Consider the following 22,830-nt stretch of genomic DNA (forward strand, 5'->3'; position numbering starts at 1 on the left):
CCGGAAGAAATAAATTGTCAGGTTTCACTCTGGCACGTTCACACCATGATTGTCTAAATTGAGTACCTCGTTTCAAAACAACTGTGGAAGTGCAGTTCTTAAAAGACTGAAGATCTTAATGTGATATAAACGGGGAATAATAGGGATTCTCCCAATCTTTATGCCAAAACATTCAATTTCATTAGTTTCAGTCCGAAAGTTCACTGGGAGAAATCAACTGCCATTATAATAAATGGCTAGCTTATTTGTGTGAGGATTCATGGTCTACCAATTCCTAAAATTTTTAGCTAATTAGAATCTTCAACATTACCTAGTAACATGTATAATTGGTCTTCTTTTACAAATTTAGTACTGTTCTGGAAATAACTTAGAATCATATCTAAAACAAATAACACAATTTCAAAAAACTACAGTACACTGTTCCAAAACCAAACATTTCCAGTATATAATTTGTACTTTTGCCTGAACGGAAATAACATTTAACATCATTATTCTATACCAACTTAACATGAGCCACCTTCAAAAACAAGTAATCAGAGTTTTCTATCAGCAAAAGAAAAGTTCAAATTTTTATATCAGAATCCCACAGAAAGACCTCTGGCATATTTTAACAGCTTGCCGTTTGTGTCCCATCTGTTTGGTTCTGGTTGTTAACACACAGCAGATGGAGCGGTTATCACTTAAAAAACACCGATAATTCTATTGCTGCCAATTCTGAGCTAAATTTAATAAATAACTATTGTTAACTGAAAATATTCAACTAAGCCATAAAGATTAAAAGAAAGACTTCACAGGCCTGACATTTTACACCTGAAGACCACAACTGTGTTAAACAATAATTTGCTTAGAACAGTAAAGCTCGATTTCATAATATATACCATGTCTTCTTTGACCTCAGAAACCAATTTTGTTGACATGTAACCCATTTGCAGTTTAGATGTAAAAGTTGGTATTTTACAAGAGCAAAATGACATCACACACAGCCATCCCACACGCAAAAGGTTCTAGTTCTGACAATCTAGCTTCTAGAAAAAAATGCTTTGTTATTTAAACAATTGAGAAACAATTGGGAAGCTGTGGATTCAAGTCTTGTGATGACATCTTTGCCATTTAGCATTCTAGCATAAGCTCTTTTGCCCCTGGATGCAGTATATAACAGAGAAACAGTTTATACAAACAAATAATGTTTTAAGTTCTAAGCTGTCATGTCTTGAGTCAAAACTAAGAGTCATAAAATTTTAAGAAAACTTTGCAATTTTTGAGGATTAGAACCAGTAAATGTGTTCAGTTCAAACACACATATTCAATGTATGTTTGCATAATGATAAGAAAGTTTTGAGCTCAGTCAAAAACATGGCAGATCCAGCTAAAACTTTGATATATGCTGTCAGTGTTAGTTCCTGTCCATGCAGTACTGCATTTTTCCAATAATCTTGGCTACCTTGCCAAAATATTTCTGATTGGATAGACTGTGTCATAGGTGCGTAGCAGCCATCCCACACAGGCATTTTTCACACCCTCAAAATGGAATTCAAAACTTGGAATATGAGGACCCTCAGGGACACCTCAGCAGCAACAATCTAACTACCACACTACTAGGATAGCCCAGGGACCCTGCACTGTAAGCTGGCATCACTGCCCTGAATAAGACAAGGCAGACAGGATAAAGTCAGCTCAAAGAACAATTCGATGGATAAAACTGAGAAAGAACATTAATTCTGTGGGGTTGACTTCATCAAAATCAAACTAATTGACTGTCTCACTAAGACCCTGTATACAATAACATCTAATGACGCTCACACTAACTCTAGAACAGTATACCAGAATCATCAGTGCATAAGACCTGACACTGACACACGAAGAAACAGAGGAAGCCAAAGAGGAATGATACTCCAGTTGTAATCAGTCACTATCCAGTGTCTGAAAGGGACACAAATGAAGAAAAGATTGATCATAGTAATCACAGAAGAATTTTCCCATTGTCTACCATGCAATGGTCATTCCCACCAATAATTTTTATACATGACTTCCTTCAACCTCACAAAGGCATCTGAATAAGCAAACCCGGAGGGATTACAGGATGTTCTCAAATTTGGCTGCCCACTGAAATTAGTCACCATTATCCACCCTGGGCTGGGGGGGTGAGGGTGGGGTTTACTCACATGTGCTGGCTATGGCATAGTGGTATTATTGGATTAGTGACACAGACAAGCAGGTAATGCTCTAAGGAACTAGGTTTCAATCCCACCAAGACAGATACTGGAATCCAAATTCAAATAAATCCAGAATTAATGTCTAACATTAGCCATTTAACCACTGTCAATTGCTGTAAAGACTTATCTTTGAGTAATGCTGTTTAGGGGAGGGAAAATACTGTTCTGGCACGTGACTCCAGACGCTTATCTGCCCTCTGAAATGATTAGCAACACTCTCAGTTGTATCAAATTGCTAAAATGTCCCAGAAAAGGAATGAAACTGGATCACCCCACCTGACACTGACCGAAACACTAAATAGAAGAAGGCCAAACTGCCCAATTGACCCTGGAAAAAATCTTTCTCAGGAGAATCTGGTGGCACATGCCAAAATTAGGACGAGTCAACCAACAAGCTGACACAAGGTAAAAACAATGACTGCAGATGCTGGAAACCAGATTCTGGATCAGTGGTGCTGGAAGAGCGCAGCAATTCAGGCAGCATCCGAGGACAGGCAAAATCGACCTTTTTGGGCAAAAGCCCTTCATCAGGAATAAAGGCAGAGAGCCTGAAGCGTGGAGAGATAAGCTAGAAGAGGGTGGGGGTGGGGAGAGAGTGGCATAGAGTACAATAGGTCAGTGGGGAAGGAGATGAAGGTGATAGGTCAGAGAGGAGAGGGTGGAGTGGATAGGTGGAAAAGGAGCTGGGCAGGTCGGACAAATCCGGACAGGTCAGGGGATCGAGTTTCTGGAGGTTAGAAGCTAGGATGAGGTGGGGGAAGGGGAAATGAGGAAACTGTTGAAAGCCACATTGATGCCCTGGGGTTGAAGTGTTCCGAGGCGGAAGATGAGGCGTTCTTCCTCCAGGCGTCTGGTGGTGAGGGAGCGGCGGTGGAGGAGGCCCAGCACCTCCATATCCTCGGCAGAGTGGGAGGGGGAGTTGAAATGTTGAGCCACTGGGCGATTTGGTTGATTGGTGCGGGTGTCTCGGAGATGTTCCCTAAAGCGCTCTGCTAGGAGGCGCCCAGTCACCTTCCACCCTACCAACCTTCGCATAAACCAAATCATCCGCCGACATTTCCGCCACCTCCAAACAGACCCCACCACCAGGGATATATTTCCCTCCCCACCCCTCTCCGCCTTCCGCAAAGACCGTTCCCTCCGTGACTACCTGGTCAGGTCCACGCCCCCCTACGACCCACCCTCCCATCCTGGCACTTTCCCCTGCCACCGCAGGAACTGTAAAACCTGCGCCCACACCTCCTCCCTCACCTCTATCCAAGGCCCCAAAGGAGCTTTCCACATCCATCAAAGTTTTACCTGCACATCCACTAATATCATCTATTGTATCCGTTGCTCCCGATGCGGTCTCCTCTACATTGGGGAGACTGGGCGCCTCCTAGCAGAGCGCTTTAGGGAACATCTCCGAGACACCCGCACCAATCAACCAAATCGCCCAGTGGCTCAACATTTCAACTCCCCCTCCCACTCTGCCGAGGATATGGAGGTGCTGGGCCTCCTCCACCGCCTCTCCCTCACCACCAGACGCCTGGAGGAAGAACGCCTCATCTTCCGCCTCGGAACACTTCAACCCCAGGGCATCAATGTGGATTTCAACAGTTTCCTCATTTCCCCTTCCCCCACCTCATCCTAGCTTCTAACCTCCAGAAACTCGATCCCCTGACCTGTCCGGACTTGTCCGACCTGCCCAGCTCCTTTTCCACCTATCCACTCCACCCTCTCCTCCCTGACCTATCACCTTCATCTCCTTCCCCAATGACCTATTGTACTCTATGCCACTCTCTCCCCACCCCCACCCTCCTCTAGCTTATCTCTCCACGCTTCAGGCTCTCTGCCTTTATTCCTGATGAAGGGCTTTTGCCCGAAACGTCGATTTTGCCTGTCCTCGGATGCTGCCTGAATTGCTGTGCTCTTCCACTGATCCACAACAAGCTGACACAGTTCTACTCAAACAATTCCTTGCAGATAATGTTCCAGACACCACCATCACCATACAGCAGAACAGACTCAGTAGAGATAGGTGCACAGTGGAAAAGGAATTGCTCTTGGAGTCCTCAGCATTTACTCTCCAGTCCGGGAAGTATCATGGCATCAGGTCAAGGAAACCTGATTACACGTACCACTCTCCCTCAGCTGGTGAATCAAACAATATTCTTCCATGTTGAACGTCATTTGGAGGAAGTACCAATATGCACTGAGTGGGAGACTTTAGTAATCATCATTAAAAGTGGTTCAGCAGAACTACTAGCTGCTTGACTGAATCTGTGGCAGATAGTGAGGGAACCAACAAGGAAGGAAAAACAAACTTGACCTCATCCACACCAAACTGCCTAACACAGATACAACTGTCCATGACAGTGTTGATAGGAGTGACCACTGCACAATCATTGCAGAGAGGAAATCTTGTCTTCACACTGAGGATATCTTCGATTGTGTTTGGTGAAATTACCACTGCGCTAACTGGGTAGACTTCGAACAAATCTAGCAACTCAAACTGGGCATCCATCAGCAGAATCATAGTCAAAAACAAACTGTAACCTCATGATCTGACATATCCCAAACTCTACGATTGCCATCAAGCTGAGGAATCAACTCTGATTCAAAGAAGAGTGTATAACATACTGAGTTATCACCAAGATATCCAAAAAGATCTCAATCTTGAGAAGTTACAACACAGAATTATTTTTTGCATGCCAAACAGTATAAGGAGCAAGGAACAAACCTAGCAAAGCATATTCTCAACCAACAGATCAGATCTAAGCTCTGCAGTCTTGTCACGTTCAGTTGTGAATGGTGGTTAACAACTAAACAACTCCTCGGAGAAGGAGGCTCCAGAAATATTGCCTTCTTCAATGATGGGGAAGCCTTACATATCAGTGCAAAATATAAAACTAAAGGCATTTGCAACAATTTTCAACCAGAAGTGCCAACTGGATGATCTATCTTGGCAGTTCCAGAGGTCCTCAGCGTCGCAGATGTCAGTTTTCAGTCAATTTGATTCACTACACATGACAGCATGAAACACCTGAAGGTGCCAGATACTGAAAAGTCCTGACAACCCTCCAGCAATAACTTCCCACCACACCCATCCAACTACTACCACCATACTCCTTATTTACACTTACAAGTGCAAGGTAAAAAGCTCCAAAATGTATCATGCTTTCCATCCCACACATTTAAAGGTGTGATTCAAATCACTCTCATGAACTAAGTAGCAAAAATGTGTTTTGTCACTGAATATAATATGTTGCTGGTGAAAGTAAAATTGGAAGTTAACAACTTTTCTAAAATATGATTTTGTGATTTTTTTAAGTGACTATCAAAATGGTGGGGGGTTGAATCTTCCTCTTTGATTTTAACTGGTAGATCTCATAACATCCTTGGGTGAATACTGTGGATTTCACACAAAGCAATACTACTACTTTGGAAAGAATTTTTCGATCTCTTAAGGCACTCAAGACAACTTGGTTTTAAGTTTCAGATTTTCTTCCAGAAATGAAAATTCCTACACTCAAATTCAACAAAAAAATTTAACCACATCAAAATGCAGGCACACAACTAATTCTTTTTTTTCCTTGAGATAACATAAATGCCCCACATGATAACCATTCAATAACCAACTTTCTTCATCCAGTAACCTTTAAAAAAACCTAATTTTGGATTAAGCTGATTACACCATTTCATAACCTTTAGTATAGTCATACTGATGGCATTGGAATGGTACAGAAAAGGTATAGATGTAAGAGAATTAAGTTACCATTGTCTTGTTCATTATCTTTTTTGGTTCAATCACAATATCCAAAGGAGTGAATTTCACAGGCTCCTTAATCTGCCTCCTTGATCTCTTGGTCCCATCTGGTAAAGTTTCCATGGTGATATCTGCTTCCAAGTCACTACTACCTGCTTGGTCACATTCTGAGCACTGCCTGTAGGACAGAACAGATCAGTGATAGAGGACAAACATAACTGGAGAGGCCATGCAAATACTGGGGCTACAAAAACAGGTAAGAAGCTGGGTATTCTCAGTGATTAACTCACCTTCTAACATCCCAAACACTTATCAGTATTTAAGAGGCGTCAGAATGTTAAGGTTAGTCTCCACTTGCCCGAATAATTGTCGTTCTAATAACACTCAATCCACTCAACATAATCCAGGACATTACAGTCTATTTGATTGCAGCCTGTCCACCACTGTAAACTTTTTCTCCTTCCACTACCTGTACACTGTGACTCCAGTGTACACCATCTTCCGCAACCTCTGATTTAAGTTCCTTCAATAGCATGTTTCGAATCTGCAAGCTCTACCGCCCAGGAGAACAGAATAACAGATAAATAGAACACCATCACCCGCAAGTTGCCCTCCCCCTCTAAGTCACATCCATCCTAGTTTGGATGTACATCACCTCTCCTTATTGTCACTCAAATCAAACTCTTAGGCTTCCCTGCTTAAAAGGACTGTGGGAGTAACTTTGGCTGCAGCAGTTAAAGGAGACAGCTCAGCATCACATTCTCAAGTATAATTAGGGAATTATGGATGGACACTAAATGCCAATGACAATCCTTGGCAGTGACACTCCCAGCCCACAAATGAACAAACAGGAGCCTAAGGAGTATTGGTAGAATTGCATGAATTTTCTGCATTGAAGTTTTCGCTTTCAGCACGAGGAGTAGTCTCCTCTGGGGGCAAGTATTTTCATTAATCAAGCTTTTTTTTTTACTGATAGCAAGTGGGCCTCATGTTTTTCCACTGCAAACACTGAGTCAATGCTGCAAAAGCTGGCAGTTAGCAACATGAGTTAATTGACAGAGCTGGTTGTAGTTATCAATACATTTTCATTCCCATTTCACAGTCCTTAGAGCATCCTGGAAAAACACATATCATACACACCTAAAATGAGGGAGAGTTACATCAGAATACCTTGAACAAAGAAGTATGAGTGAACAGAAATCTACTCAATAATTCAGTACTAAATGAAGTACATAAAAACTTAAAAGGATGAGACACTTCTTCCCTTGAGGGTTTGTAACAGGGATTTAAACCATGCATCTTCAAATGGGTCAAGGCCCATGACAAATTCAATCATGCCTAGCTTATAAATATGTTTTAAAATCTCATGAACCACAAAGAAAAGGGCCAGGAACTTTCAAAAGAATCACAGCTTTTTGGATAGCTTCAGACAGTTATACACTTTTCATTACACTCCAAAGTGATTCATAAAGACACAACAAAGAAGGACAATCAATAAAACACAATTTCTCTACAATAATCTTATCTTGTAGAGTACGCTCAGTCTAATTAAAAGTGAAACCCAAGTTGGTAAACAGGAGCACTGCTCAAGCATGAAATTCACAATAAGAAGTTGCCATTCTACCAAACACATATTACAACCAACTCACAATATTTACTTTTCTTTTGAATATTTGGTTGATTATAAATAAAGGTTATAAACTGAGATATGAATCAAAAATGTTGGTTTCTTCTCAAAGATGGAAAAAAAAGGTAAATTCTCTACAGATCAGTCTCAAGACTTCATTTGTATACAGTCTATAAAATAATGACCATGCTGATCTGAAACTTCCTAAGTAATCAGCAAAATATGAAGAAACTTGGTAGACCATAATATCCTTACATTATTTAGTTGGTTACATGTATTAAGTGCCTGAAGAAACAGCGATTTTCATCATCCAAAAATTTAAACATTCACACACCTATTTTTGAAATAGCTGACCTATAATAATGTTAAATATGAAAATGCACAAATACTTCACATGCAGAAATTCACCAAAAATCCTTAGACAGCCACTTCCACCTAGAAGGTCAAGGGCAGCAGCAGATTTATGGGAGGAATACCACCTTTAAGTTCCCCTCCACTCATCATCCTGACTTGGAAATATATCGCTGTTCCTTCACTGGCAGTGGATCAAATTTCCTGGGAGTGCCTCCCTAATAGCACTGTGGGTCAACCTACAGCAGGTGGACTTCAGTGGTTCAAGGAAGCTCACCACTAACTTCTCAAGGACAACTAGGGATGGGCAATAAATGCTGGCCAGCCAGCAATACCCACATCCCACAAATGAATTTTTAAAATTTTTAAAATATCTTATCAAACGTTAGAACAGGTTTGAGCAGCTGAATGGCCTACACCTGTTGCTAAATCTTGGACTCTTGCATATTAAATGAGATCTTGTAAATTGTTGAATATACAACCATCTATCAGCAGCACTTGGGTATTAAGTAAAAGGTGTAACTTCATGTGATATACTTTCGTAATTCCAGAAAGTACTTGCAACCGGCATAAAATTTGTAACGAAAATCTCCATGAAATACTTATTGTAAAAGTTTAGAGTGTTTAATATCCTTATAATATGGATTGAATGAAGCAACAAAAAAGCAAGTTATGCTACTATGATGTAATACAATCCACTAAACAGCTGGAAGGAGACAAGCAAATATATGAGAAAATCTTGCGACGTGCAAAAACAAGAGTGGTAATAGCACATTACCAGAGAACAGTACACCACAGAACAGGGCCTCTGGCCCACCATGTCTGTGCTGACCATTCTAAACTAATTAGATTACTTACAGTGTGGAAACAGGCCCTTCGGTCCAACAAGTCCACACCGACCCGTCGAAGCGCAACCCACCCATACCCCTACATTTACCCCTTACCTAACACTACGGGCAATTTAGCATGGCCAATTCACCTGACCTGCACATTTTTGGACTGTGGGAGGAAACCGGAGCACCCGGAGGAAACCCACGCAGACACGGGGAGAACGTGCAAACTCCACACAGTCAGTCACCTGAGGCGGGAATTGAACCCGGGTCTCAGGCGCTGTGAGGCAGCAGTGCTAACCACTGTGCCACCGTGCCGCCCATCTGCCTGCACATGGTTCATGTCTTCCTAATCCCTGCCTGTTCATTTGTCTGTCTAAATGCCCCAATCTCTACATACGTATCTGCTTCTATACCTTCCCTGGCAGCATACTCCAGGCACCCATCACTCACTTTTAACTTCTCCCCTCTCACCATAAACCTATGTCCCCTAGCATTTGACATTTTCACCCTGGAAAGAAGACTTAACTATCCATCCCTAGCAAAAACAATCTAAGTTTATCAAAACTTTTTTTAGATTAGATTAGATTTAGATTAGATTACATTACAGTATGGAAACAGGCCCTTCGGCCCAACAAGTCCACACCGACCCGCCCAAGCGCAACCCACCCATACCCCTATATTTACCCCTTACCTAACACTACGGGCAATTTAGCATGACTAATTCACCTGACCTGCACATCTTTGGACTGTGGGAGGAAACCGGAGCACCCGGAGGAAACCCACGCAGACACGGGGAGAACGTGCAAACTCCACACAGTCAGTCGCCTGAGGCGGGAATTGAACCCGGGTCTCTGGCGCTGTGAGGCAGCAGTGCTAACCACTGGGCCACCGTGCTGCCGACCATATCTAATTTCTTTATATCTTTATATCTAATTTAGCCCAATTTAGGCAACACCTTGGGAAACTTTTTTTCCACCTTCTCCAAAGCCTCCTATTGTGTGGGGTCCAGAACTACACACAATACACCAAATGCAGCCTAACTAAAGATTTCCACAGCTGCAACATGACTTGACAAAATGCGCTATCCGATGAAGGCCTGCATGCTGCATCCCTTCTTTACCACTTTATCCACTTGTGTTGCCACTTTCATGAAGTTATGGGCTTGCAACCCAAGGCCCCTCTATATATCAATACTTCTAAAGGACCTAAGCATTTACTTTATACCTTTTTCATGCATTTGACCTTCCAAAAAAAATCATCACTTTGGATTAAATTGCATCTGCCATTTCTCCACCCAACTTTCCAAGTGATTTATATCCTACTGTACCTTCTTCACTACCCATAACACTACCAACTTTCATGTTGTCTGCAAACCTTACTAATTTCATCTAAATCATTTATATGGGGATTATATATTTAGTAGGGGATTTCAGTTATTACAATAGTAACAGGGAATTTGGTTTAGTGTGAAAGGAATGGAGGGAACAGAATTCTTGAAGTGGATATAGGAGGCTTTCTTTTGCCAAAAGCAAGTCCAACAAATTAGGATACAGTTCTGGATTTAGTTTTAGGAAACTAAGTTAGGAAGATGGAAGATACAACAGTGGGAGAGCATACTAATGAGAGAATTAGTATATAATTTAGTTAGCTTTTTTACTAAGTTGCGTGATTTAGCACAAGTAGATTGCAACCAGCTATTTGATAACAGTGTTAGAACAGTGTGGGAAGTATTCAAAGGAGAGATTCAAGAGGTTCAAAAGTTCCCAAAAGGAAAGGATGAGGCAGCCAAATCTGGAACCACTGAATGTTAAAAAGCATATAAGGCAAGATTAGGCCGAAACTGGAAGCTCAGATCAGACAGTGAGCAGTCAATAATGCAAAAACCAGAGAGGCATATAGAAAGCATAGAGGTGAAATGAAAAGGCTGATTAAGAAAAGGAAAACAGGACATGAAAGAATACTTGCATGTAAAGTCATGGAGAATATAAAGAGACTTTATCAACACATGAGAGACACAGCTATCTTGACTAAAGATCCTAAATTGGTTGTCAGTGTGCAATTGTTTTCACCCTCTCAGGATTATCCAGCAAATACTGCACGACTGCAGAATCACATCTAATGTTGGATACTATGTGGTGTGTTTTACAAGCACAGGCTGGTTGGACATACAGTCTGCTCTGATATAACGCGATAGCTCTGTTCCCATGTGATCCCGTGTTATAAGAAAATTGCGTAATAGCAGCACCATTTAAATCAATGGGACCAAAATCATGTTATAGCCTATACATGTAAGGAAAGTTTGCATTCTAAAAATAATGGTTTAAATTCTTCAATTGCGTTATAGCCAATTCACATTGAAGAAACATGCATTATAGCAAAACCATCTGTAGTCAGTATCATGCATTTGCAAAATGCAGAAAGATATGTTGATTTATACAATCCCCCTTTTTTTGGAACGGATGGGCTACGTACATGATACCAAACCAGCGCTGAAATTTATACACATCAGGTAAAACTTGCTGTTTCACGCTGCTACACTACAGTTGCAATACAAGTGGTGTTTACCAGGAACAGGTTGCTGCCAACAATTCAAAAAGATAGTTGTAGACTGAAAACTCATTTCTGTGATCTGAATTTCAGTACTGAGTTTTGACAAAATCCCACATGCAGACTGGTCATAAAATAAAAACCCATTGATTTCAGGGAAACAAAGCAAGCTACATACAAATTGTTTCAGCAGAAGAAACAAGGAATAACGACCAACAGCCACAGGTGTTTTCACAACTGAAAGGCTGTTTCCTATGAGGTTCCATCTGTTTCAGTATTAGGTCCCTCTGCTATTTTTTTGAATAAATTAGATTTGGACTTGAGAGTAGGGAGCATGATCAAAAAGTTTACAAAACACCACAAAAACTGGCCACATTGGTGATCGTGAGAACAAAAACTGTAAACTGCAGGAAAATATCAATAGATCAGTCAGGTGGGCAAACAAGTGGCGAATGGAATTCAATGAACAGATTTGCGAGATTATACATTTGAGGTGCTCAAACAAGGCAAAGAAATAATAATAAATAAGAGGATATTTAGACGTATAGAGGAAGGGAGAGGCCTTGGGAGTGCTTGTCCCACTGATACCTGGAAATTTTTTAAAAATTCATTCACAGAATGTGACCATTCATTGCTTGACACTTGTTATCCTTGAAAAGGTGGTGGTGACCTGCCACCTTGAACCACAGCAGTCTCTTGTGGGTAGACTCACGATATCATCAGGGAGGGAATTCCAAGATTTTGACCAGATGACACTCAAGTAACAGCATGAAATTTCTGAGTCTGGACACAGAGTAGCTTGGAGGGATATTTACAGGGGGTTGCATTCCCATTGGGCTGGTATCCTTGTCTTTCTAGATCGTAGTGGTGATGGGTTTGGAAAGTGCTTACTAAGAAGCCTTGATGAAATTCTCCCCTGCATCTTGTATTCTTCCACTGAGTATTAGTGGGGGACAGAGTTAATGTTTGTAGATATGGTGCCAATCAAGCAGCTGCTTTGTCCTGGATTGTCAAGCATCGCGAGTGTTGTTAACAAGATAGTTAAGATACCACGTGAACATTTTGCTTTGTTAGCAAAGGCATTAAAAGGATCAAGCGTTACAGAGAGAAGGTGGGAGAATAGGATTGAGAAACATATCAGTCATGATCATTGGCAGAGCAGACTCAATAGACTGAATGGAACAATTCTGCTCATTTATCTTATGACCTTTAGGAATAGACAGATTAAGCCCCAGGGCTAGATAAATCATTAGTTAGGTTACAATGTGTATATTGCATGCAGTTTGATTGAGATATACAAAGCTCTGAGCAGTCTTTATAGTTTGAATGCCAACAACCTTTTCCCTTAACAAAGGTGTCAGTGACTAGGACATATAGATTTAAAGTTGTTATGTTATGGACCAGACCAAACCCCTTTAAATATATCACGGAGATAGCTTAGATCTTAACTTTTATCTTATTTAAAGGTAAGTGTACAGTGCTGCGTTCCAGATGTAACTTGCTTGGTTACACTACTCAGCTTTAAGCGAAACACACTTTATTCTTATTCTACAGTTAAAATACAAAGAAAAGAAAGAAGAATTGACACAACTTTAACTCTATGTGATAATTTAGCAGAGTAAAAACTACTAAACAGCAACAATATAGTAACATTCCACAAACATACCCCAGCAAAGGCAAGATCAGTAAAACAGATTGCCTCACATGGGATTCTGGCAGAGAGAGGGAATCTAAGCTACTGAGTCATACCCAAAATAGATGTAACATATTTCACAACCAACTTCAAAACCCCAACAATTACAAACAGTTCTGGGATAACGCGTGTTTCGGGTGTGTGATTTGGCTATAATGTCGCTGAAGAATTATGAAATTGTATTATTGAGGACGTTTACCTCCATTGGCAATAGAGCGATTCCAGTGAGGATTGATTTGCGAACTTCATAGAACATAAAACATAGAACACAGAAGAATTCAGCGCAGTACAGGCCCTTTGGCCTCGATGTTGCGCCGATCCAAGCCCACCTAACCTACACTAGCCCACTATCCTCCATATGCCTATTCAATGCCCGCTTAAATGCCCATAAAGAGGGAAAGTCCACCACTGCTACTGACAGGGCATTCCATGAACTCACAACTCGCTGAGTAAAGAACCTACCCCTAACATCTGTCCTATACCTACCACCCCTTAATTTAAAGCTATGCCCCCTCGTAATAGCTGACTCCATACGTAGAAAAAGGTTCTCACGGTCAACCCTATCTAAACCCCTAATCATCTTGTTCACCTCTATCAAGTCACCCCTAAACCTTCTTTTCTCCAATGAAAACAACCCCAAGTGCCTCAGCCTTTCCTCATATGATCTTCCTACCATACCAGGCAACATCCTGGTAAACCTCCTCTGCACCCGTTCCAGCGCCTCCACATCCTTCCTATAGTATGGTGACCAAAACTGGGATAACGCGTGTTTCGGCTGTGTGATTTGGCCAGATGCGGCCGCACAAGAGTCTTATACAACTGTAACATGATCTCAGGACTCCAGAACTCAATTCCTCTACCAATAAAAGCCAGCATGTTCTGTGCATGCGCTGATGTCCGCGCCAAAGTCTCTGCACTGTTCTGCGCATGCTCGATGTCAGCACCAGTCTTCTTGCCATGCTGCACATGCGAAGTCTGTGCCGAAGTTTTTGCGCCACTCTGTGCATGCACGATGTCCGTGCCAGCCCTCATGCTGTACAGTACTTCATCACTTTCCTGATTAAGAGCTTATGCCCAAAACTTCGATCCTCCTGCTTCTGATGTTGCCTGACCTGCTGTGCTTTCCCAGCAACACACTCTTGACTCAGATCTCTAGCATCTGCAGTCCTCACTTTCTCCTGTACTACAGGTGTGCCAACATCAGCTGCCAACAGAGCAGCTTTATGTGTCAGTTACTATATACAAAACAGCTTTCTTACATTTTATATATCTACAGCGTTACATTTACTTTTGTTTTGTTAATATGATTTCAACCTTCATTCAGGCTGGGCTATACTTTGTGTTAGACTTTTGGGTGATTTTTATGTGATCATGAGTTATATTTTTTTGCTGGTCTGCCCCAACCCCACTTGTCCCATTGGCCCCATTATTTAAATTAAGCGATGTTATATTAAGCGAGATTTCACTGGAACACAAGTTCGGCATTATATGAGAACTACCCATAATGAAAACTAAACTAAAACCCTGATTCTGTGGGACCCCGACTCTACCCATTCATGATTCCACTGTTTACCTTTAAAACAAGCACTCAAGGATCTCACAAGCTGTTAACACTATTGGCTTGCATAAGGCAGCTCTATACATACAACTCAAAACCTCGCCAAAAAAAAGGACAAAATACTGCCATAGTATTGTCACATCTCCACCCTTAAGAAAAAGTGAGCCATCAATATACAAAGATGGCTTCATGTTTAAAAATCCTTAGCCTTAGGCTATTATGACATCACAATATATTGACTCTAAGCATGGAAACTTTCAATCCTTTTTTTTTGCCACCAAACATCTTCACCTTCCTTCATGAAAGTGAACCAGGGATTACAAAATTAAATGAATTAAACTTCACTAGCTCACTCAGAAGACAGCAATCTGAAACTGCTGTACACTCTCAAAACTGCAACGGAATGTCAGCATTTGTTTTCAAGTCGGTAGAGACACAATCATACTCTGGACCTTCTGAGTTACTGACAAGAGTGCAACCAACTAAGTCACAGCTGACATTCTATGTACTTCCAAACATTATTCATTACACTGATGGATTCTTACCAGTAACTGTTTTTGGTCTTCTTGGGCATCCTAGTGAGGGGTGGATCCAAGCATCCAAGATGGTAGTAGAGTTTGCAAGTGTCACACAGAACAAGGAGGTGCTGGTCATGATTCTTCTTACAAATCCCACAGCTATTAAAAAATAGAAAATATTAATTGATCATCTAAAATTGATTCAATTCAAAATGCTTTGAAGTCGCATGAGTACTATCTGACCAAATCGCATTTGATCACAATAATGAAATCAGGAAAAAGAAACGCCAATTCATGACTTTTTCAAAAAAAAATAATTCAGGGACATGGCTATTGCTGTCAAAATCAGTTTTTTCCGATTCCAGCTTTCCTCCAGACGTTTCTGGTGAACCAACTTAGTGAACCACTACAGGACATGTGGTGAAGGTAGTCCAACAGTGAGAGTAGGAAGAAAATTACATATTTTGAGCCAGCAATGAAGGAGTAATGGCAAGCTATTTCAAAATCAAGATGGTGCCTTACATATACAGTAATTTCAAGACAGTAAATGTGGCCATTTTGCATGCACTGTCTTTCGAGATGGCAGAATGTGCACTGTCAAATAAAGCTCAGCAAACTGCAGTAGTGTATATCTCTCAGATTATATACATTACAACCGTGCTGTGATGATGGGCAGAATTAATGCTTAGGGTTGTAGATGGAGTGTTGAGTAAGTCAATTGCTTTAATAGTGGTGGAAATGCTGGAAATACTCAGCAGGACTAGGGGCATCTGTGGAGAAAAAGGAAGAGTTAATGTTTAAAGTCATGATCTTTCATCAAAAGAGTGCTGCTTTTTCCTGGATGGTAACAAGTTCCTTGAGCGTTGTTGGAGCTATACTCGCCCAAGGAAATAAAAAGTATTCTATTATCCCAGGAAAGGCTCGGAAGAGGTGAGTTATTCAATGCTGCACATCCAGATTATAACCTATTCTTGTGGTCATAAGATTTATGTGGTTGACCCAATTATGTTTCTGGTCAACAATAACCTTTAATGTAGCTGATGGTGAGAGGATCATCAATGGAATAACATAAATCATGTAGTCGTTGAGAAATTAGTTCATGATCACTTAAGAGTGAACAACATTGCTGTGGTTCTGGAGTCACATGTAGGCCAGACCAGATAAGGACGGCAATTACCTTACCTAAGGGACACAATTGAACTAGATGGGTTTTTAACAACAGTCAACAATGGTTTTCATTAGACTCCTAATTTTTTAAGTTACTAAATTCTGGTCGGATTTGACCTCGAGTGCCCACGAATAAATAAAAAAAATTTGCCATTCAAGCAAGGACAGCTTTGGGACCTAAGTAATGATATGTAGGTGCTAGTTGGATTTCAGAAGTCACATGACACCAGGTTATAGTCCAATAGGTTTATTTGAAACCACAAGCTTAGGTAGAAGAGGGATGTCACTATACACTTCTCAAATGGATGCCCAGAGTACTTTTGGCAGCAATTGGGCAAGTGTCTCCACCTTACTTGCATAATCAGGATGGTTAAAAAATACATTTAAAGTAAAAACATAAAGAAAAACCCAAGAGAGTTCAACATAAATTAGCTGCATTCATAGTTGTTTCATCATATTAAGAGCACACCACTACCAATATTCAGAGGACAAGAAAGGCACTCACATCAGAAGGGTAGCCACAATTACACATATTTTAAAACATTTTGATAAAAAAAATCAAATAAAAGTGACAATTCTCCTGACATACAGAATTACTATAACTAACGGAATAAACTGGACAGACTCATACTTATAACATTAACTATTTTATCACCTGTACAATACAGCTGGAGGTGCTACTGATTTCAATGCTCCCCCATCTTTCTTACTTGGTCGTCGTTCCTTTGGTGTACGTAAGATCACAGGGAAATTCAATTTCTTTAAAAAACAGAATATAGAACAAGGGGGCAATTAGTATATAATGAAAAACTGAGCATTGTAGCAGAAAACTTACTACCCTCCCATGCAATATAGTTTGAAAAGCACTTCTGGAGAGCATAGCAGTTTTAAATCAATTTTGATACAACAGTATACATAAAATTAACTTTAAAAGGCTTTACAGAATAGTGATTTGCAAAATGTTTGAATGTGACATGCGGGAACACGTTACTTTATGTTGTGAAAAATGCTACCTTCGACAAAAGAATATTGAAGCAGTTTGTTTTCCACATCATCCAAATGCTTCGGTGTTCCATAGGTTAATTAGAAAAATTATCTTATTGGAACAAGCTCCCTACAAAGCAGACAAGATTCTCTTTGGGTTTTCACTAATCTGCAGAATTCTTGCTTCCCAGACAGGAACCATCTATCAAAGTCATTTCATAGTGGCCCTGTGGGCCTGCGTCTGTTCAGCCAACTGGAAAAATGTGTCATGCAAGCTGCGTAAATGAATCCTGCCACTGTCAGTTTTACTGCATGGAGTTGGAAATGTATTAGAAAATCTTGTTGCCAATTATACTTTCCTATTTTCTGATTTGGCATATTGCAACTAAGCTAAGATTTAGCAGTTGATAGGCAAAACATCTTAGATGCATCACAAATGGTATCCAATTACATTAGATTTTCAGGATCACAAAGCAATGCAGTGCCATTGTTCGCATCGATATAAGAGTAACTATACATGCACTGTTCTCAATGACCGCTGTGCCTCAACCTCAGTAAATGAAACCACCCTTCAAAAATATCCAGCAGATAACAGATTCATGTCAAAGAGCTGTAAATTTTAATTATCTCTGATTTATCTGTTCTGCATAGACATTTACATTTTATTTTAATTTATTTATAGATTATGCATGCACTGATAACGTTAACTAGCTCACTCACCCCCCCTAGAAGTCATTTCATTAACTGGAAGCTACGTAAAAAAAAATACCTCTCGCCAAATCACTTGATTCTGCATATATCATTCTACCAAATTATAACTTATATTAAGGCACAACTGTCTACCACTAATAAACATGCCAAGCAGAATTCAATCAATCAATATTCATTTTATCTAGAAGCTCTCTGCATTAATCAAAACAAGATGGGCAAACTTATTAGATCTATATTTAGCTTCTAAGTACCGCTTCACTTTACATACTGTACAATTGAGAAATGAAACACAGTGGGTTGGTTGGGAGAGCTAGGTCTATCAATTACTCCAAATCTAAAGAAATAATTACATTCTCCAAACAAGATAGCTATTATAACTTCAAAACAAAATCAAAAGAATCTTGCAGGTGAATGGCTGCAAGCTTGATTCAACCAGAATTCATAACCCTCAGAGTACTGTTTGATCAAATAGAATTTTTACAGTCACTAAATTGTGTGGTGCTACGTGGTTAAAAACAGCCACTCGGCATATTGCACCTACTAACCTGTCCAACAATGTTGCTGAGTGTACTCCATAGTGTTTGACCTTCTCGACGCAGTTTTCCATTCATATTTCTCAGGTTTTCTAGAGATTCAAACAACTGGATAACAGGGAAATGTACATGAGCAATGAAGATAAATAGTAAAATATTAAAACAAAAAAAAAACTACTTTCATCATTCAAGGTCATTTTGTTTGTTTTACTGACTATAGGAGGCACTCTAAACTTACAGGTTTACAATGCCTTGGAAAGCAGTAATCACAGACAATCTGTTTAATATGAAGAAACAATAAATGCACACAAGGGTCAGCAGTAGAATGGAAGGGGGAAAGTAACAAATGTACTGATGGAGAGGACAACTTGCAATTGATGCAAGAACAGCAATGAAGTTTACATTAGGAGACTACAATGAAATTTTATACCATACTGACATGCATCTTGGACAAATTTCATTTGGGGCAAAGTCAAGAATGATGACAATGAACTCAGTTCTGCCCTACCACAGAGTAACATCGATTGTACTGTTCTCAGTAATGTATTGAGGACTGGTTTAACCAGTGACAAAGTTTAAATCTAGATATACTCCTAGTAACATGGTAGAAAATAGAAACTGCCCATGAATTTAATTTGCATAAGAAAAATCTCACTGGTCATAAAATCACAGAATCCCTACGATGAGGAAACAGGTCATTTGGCCCATCGAGTCCACACCGATCATTTCAAGAAACATCCCATCCAAACCCCTACCTTATCCCTGAACCTCAGAATAACCATGGCTAATCCAACTAACCTACACATCACTGGACACTATGGGCAATTTAGCATGGCCAATCCACCTAATCTGCACACTTCTGGATTGCTGGTGGAAACCAGAGCATCTGGAGGAAACTCAGAAATGGGGAGAACGTGCAAACTCCATATTCATCCGAAGCTGGAATTGAATCTGGTGCTGTGAGGCAGCAATGTTAACCATTGTACCATCAAGATGAATAGCCAAGGTCTTTTTCCCCAGGGTAGTGGAGTCTAAAACTAGCAGGCATGGGTTTAAAATTAAAGGGAAATGATTTAAAAGGGACTTGAGGGTCAATTTTTTCACACAGAGGGTGGTGTATATATGAAACAAGCTGCCAAAGGAAGTAGTACAGGCAGGTACTATTACAATACTTACAAGACCTTTGACCAGGGACATGGATAGGAAAGGTTTAGAGGGATATAGGACAAACACAGGCAAATGGAACTAGTTCAGTTTAGGAAACCTGGTTGGTCTGGACAAGTCGGGTTGAAGGGCCTCTTTCTGTACTGTATACCTCTGACTTGTGTGTCGTCAGCTTGGTGACCCTTCTGATTTTGTATTTCTTAAAAATGTGTCAAGTTTTAAGGTCAACAACTAACATGAAGCCATTTGGTTTCAAAAGTCCCATGAAAAATATTAAAAGTTTTCAGCACTGAAAATAATCTTGTGAAGTACTAAATAATTGGTTTAGCTTGTCTATTAATAAATTATTGACACCAAAAGACACTGGGCAATTTTAAATAATTGTAGAGTGATATCACAAAGTACTGAACTTATGCAACTTTATGTATGTGTGCTATTTTGCACTAAAGTATCTAGTCACAACTAGAACAGACATGTTCCATCATACAGACAAAAAAATTACAGATTATGCAGGGATAAAGAATCATGATTATCTGGTTTGTTTCAAAGTACTATTTATTTTGAGCATATTCATGTTTTCAAAGTTGGGTCAACTTAACAGCTCGATTCTAATTTCATTCTCCATATTCAAAGCCATTTCTTCAATGCAACTGGTTGTAACAAGCTTTTTAAAATAGTTTTGCAAAAAATCCCATAAATGTTTTAAAAAGTTATGAAGGAAACCGGAATTATAATTGTTATTAAAACAACTCAGCCAATTTTAAAAAATCATTGTACTCTTGATAATAGTTAACTCTGCAACTTTTATGTAAAAAAACAAGTGTGAATTGAGTATTTAATATAAATTTCAGACACATTGTACACAATTTTGCATAAAACACCATTTTAATGTCTCCCAGGGCAGATGGATAATGGGGAGGATATCTTGGGGGACAGAAACATTTCCATCAACAATATATTCATTTAAAGGAATATTCATGTAGAAGAAATCCTAAAAGATCATGTGCATAGTCATGATATCAGAATCCAGAACTTAAATTGAGGAACTTATTTTACATGTTTTTGTGTAGGCTTGTATTGCACTACAAAATGAAAGTAAGCATTTCTATTGAAGAGGATTTCATCCAGTTTATAAAAATTATTGAATAGTGCAGCAGGTTGTACCAAAACACGATATTGTTATTATACATAATTGTTTCTCCAATTTTCAGAATTAAATGCAAAAATGCAACTGCATAATGTAAATTTACAGATAACTTTCTCAAATATTCATATTATACTAACAAACAGTAAATACAATCTTTGCATAAAATATCCATGAGCTGATGTGAAGTGATGTATGACTTCCAATAAACTCCAACAAACTACCTATCACCTGAATATCATAGCTGTGATATTTCCAAGAACAAATGGAGAAAATTACTGTAAAAAGTTAACACAGCTTAACATTGTTGTGGACACAGTATATTCAAATGCTTTCAAATACATGTTGAGCTGGTTAGTGACCATAAGACACAGGAATAGGCCATTGAGTCCATCATATCACCTCCATCATTCAATGAAACCATGATTGATCTGATAATCGTCAACTCCGCTTTCCTGCCTTCACCTTTATAACCCTTGAATCCCTTACCGATAACTACCTGTCTATCTCAGCTTTGCTTACTGACAGCTCTCTACTGAAAACAGCATTAAAAGATTCAAACTGTCTCCTGTTCCTTTGCCTTTCTTGATCTGTTTTTATCACGCTTTTAGCAACATAGTCTTATGATGGTTTAATGCAACAAGTAATATGATATCTGATCTTTCAAATTAATTACAGGCTATATGAAGAGGTACAAAATTTCCAGCTGGAAGATGCACAAACTTATAGTGACATCCATGTTGTATTTTCTTCCATTGTTTCATAAATACAAATATTAATTTGAAGGATTGTAGTACATATTCATGGATTTAAATCAATGTGAAGAAAGGGTTAGAAAACAAAATGATTTCAGTGCAAAAGTTTAACTCATCAAACTAACCTTCAATGGACTGCAAATAAACGTCATTCAAATCTTAATTTTAAACATCAATGCATCAATGACGCTTTCCTGTGTATCATGTTCCACACCTCTACCTTCACATTTCACCGCATAAGAAATCTTACTGCATGGTAATTTTAAAAACATTTCGAGGAAATGGGCTTCATGGCTGGGCCAGCATTTATACTCCATCCCTAATTGCCTTGGAGATGGTGGTGGTGAGCTGCTTTTTTGAAATGCTGCAGTCAATGTAGTGTAGGTACACTCACAATGCTACTAGGGAGTAGTTCCAGAATTTTAAAACAGCAGCACTAAAGGAGCTGTGAGAAACTTGAAGTTAGAATGAAGAGTTGTTTGCAAGTGGTTACTGTTCCCATGAATCTCGTGCCCTTGTCCTTCTCGCTGGTAGTGGTCTTGGATTTCAAAAATGCTGTCTGAGGAACCTTAGTGAATTCCTCCAGTACATCTTGTAGATGGTACACGTTGCTACTACTGAGTGTCAGTGGTGCAAAGAATGAAAGTTTGCTGATGTGGTGCTAAGCAAGCACGCTGCTTTCTTCTGGAAGGCGTCAAGTTTTTTGAGTGTTGATGGAGCTACATTCATCCAGGTAATAAGTGGAGAGTAATCTGTCACACTTCTGACTTGTATATAGTGGAAAGGTTTTGGGGATTCAGGAGGTAGGTTACTTGTTGCATGATTTTAACCTTTGGCTGCCTCTTTAAGTCACGGTATAAGAGTGGTCCAGTTCAGTTTCAGGATAATGCTAACCCCATTTGTTTCTTACAAAGAATCCCTGAATACAGAAACTGCCAGTAAATAATAGACTTTAAGACTATTTTCTTTTTCTAAATAACATGTAAGTGAAATTGCTATGAATTTTGCTCTTACTTCCAATCTTCCTGATGTGTGTATAATGGTACAATTCCCTCTTAGGGTTACAGTAATATCTATATGGATCACTTGAACACCATACCTTATTGTATTCTACATGAAGTGATTCCTGTTCATTTTGAAGTTTATCTTTTAAGTTCTTCTGTTCACAAATGTTTTCCTGTATTTGCATCATGCGCATGTTCCTCTCTGTAAGAACAACAGCTGGAATTGAGAGACTTGGAAATTAATAAAATGCCCGCCAAAGATATGAGCTAACAACCGTTA

The 22,830-nt window shown here is 39.6% G+C and overlaps 1 protein-coding gene across 13 annotated transcripts in view; it reads right to left on the reverse strand.

The window, feature by feature from the left end:
• Positions 1–22,830, reverse strand: part of phf14 (PHD finger protein 14) — a 303,155-nt gene that overhangs the window by 178,613 nt on the left and 101,712 nt on the right. For all 13 annotated transcript variants that reach the window (XR_006311668.2, XR_015757178.1, XR_015757177.1 and 10 more), the window contains exons 10-14: positions 22,646–22,752; positions 18,496–18,591; positions 16,911–17,014; positions 15,116–15,247; positions 5,971–6,139 (exon numbers count right to left, since the gene is read on the reverse strand). Coding sequence is in view for 8 of the 13 variants with exons in the window: in XM_043689855.2 (XP_043545790.2) it covers positions 5,971–6,139; positions 15,116–15,247; positions 16,911–17,014; positions 18,496–18,591; positions 22,646–22,752 (608 nt within the window). In the remaining 5 variants the exon portion in view is untranslated. The remainder of the gene's footprint in view (positions 1–5,970; positions 6,140–15,115; positions 15,248–16,910; positions 17,015–18,495; positions 18,592–22,645; positions 22,753–22,830) is intronic.

The sequence above is a fragment of the Chiloscyllium plagiosum genome, unplaced genomic scaffold (assembly GCF_037043375.1).
Source record: "Chiloscyllium plagiosum isolate Xiang-an unplaced genomic scaffold, Cpla_swu_hap1 HiC_scaffold_5, whole genome shotgun sequence".
Classification (NCBI taxonomy): domain Eukaryota; kingdom Metazoa; phylum Chordata; class Chondrichthyes; order Orectolobiformes; family Hemiscylliidae; genus Chiloscyllium; species Chiloscyllium plagiosum.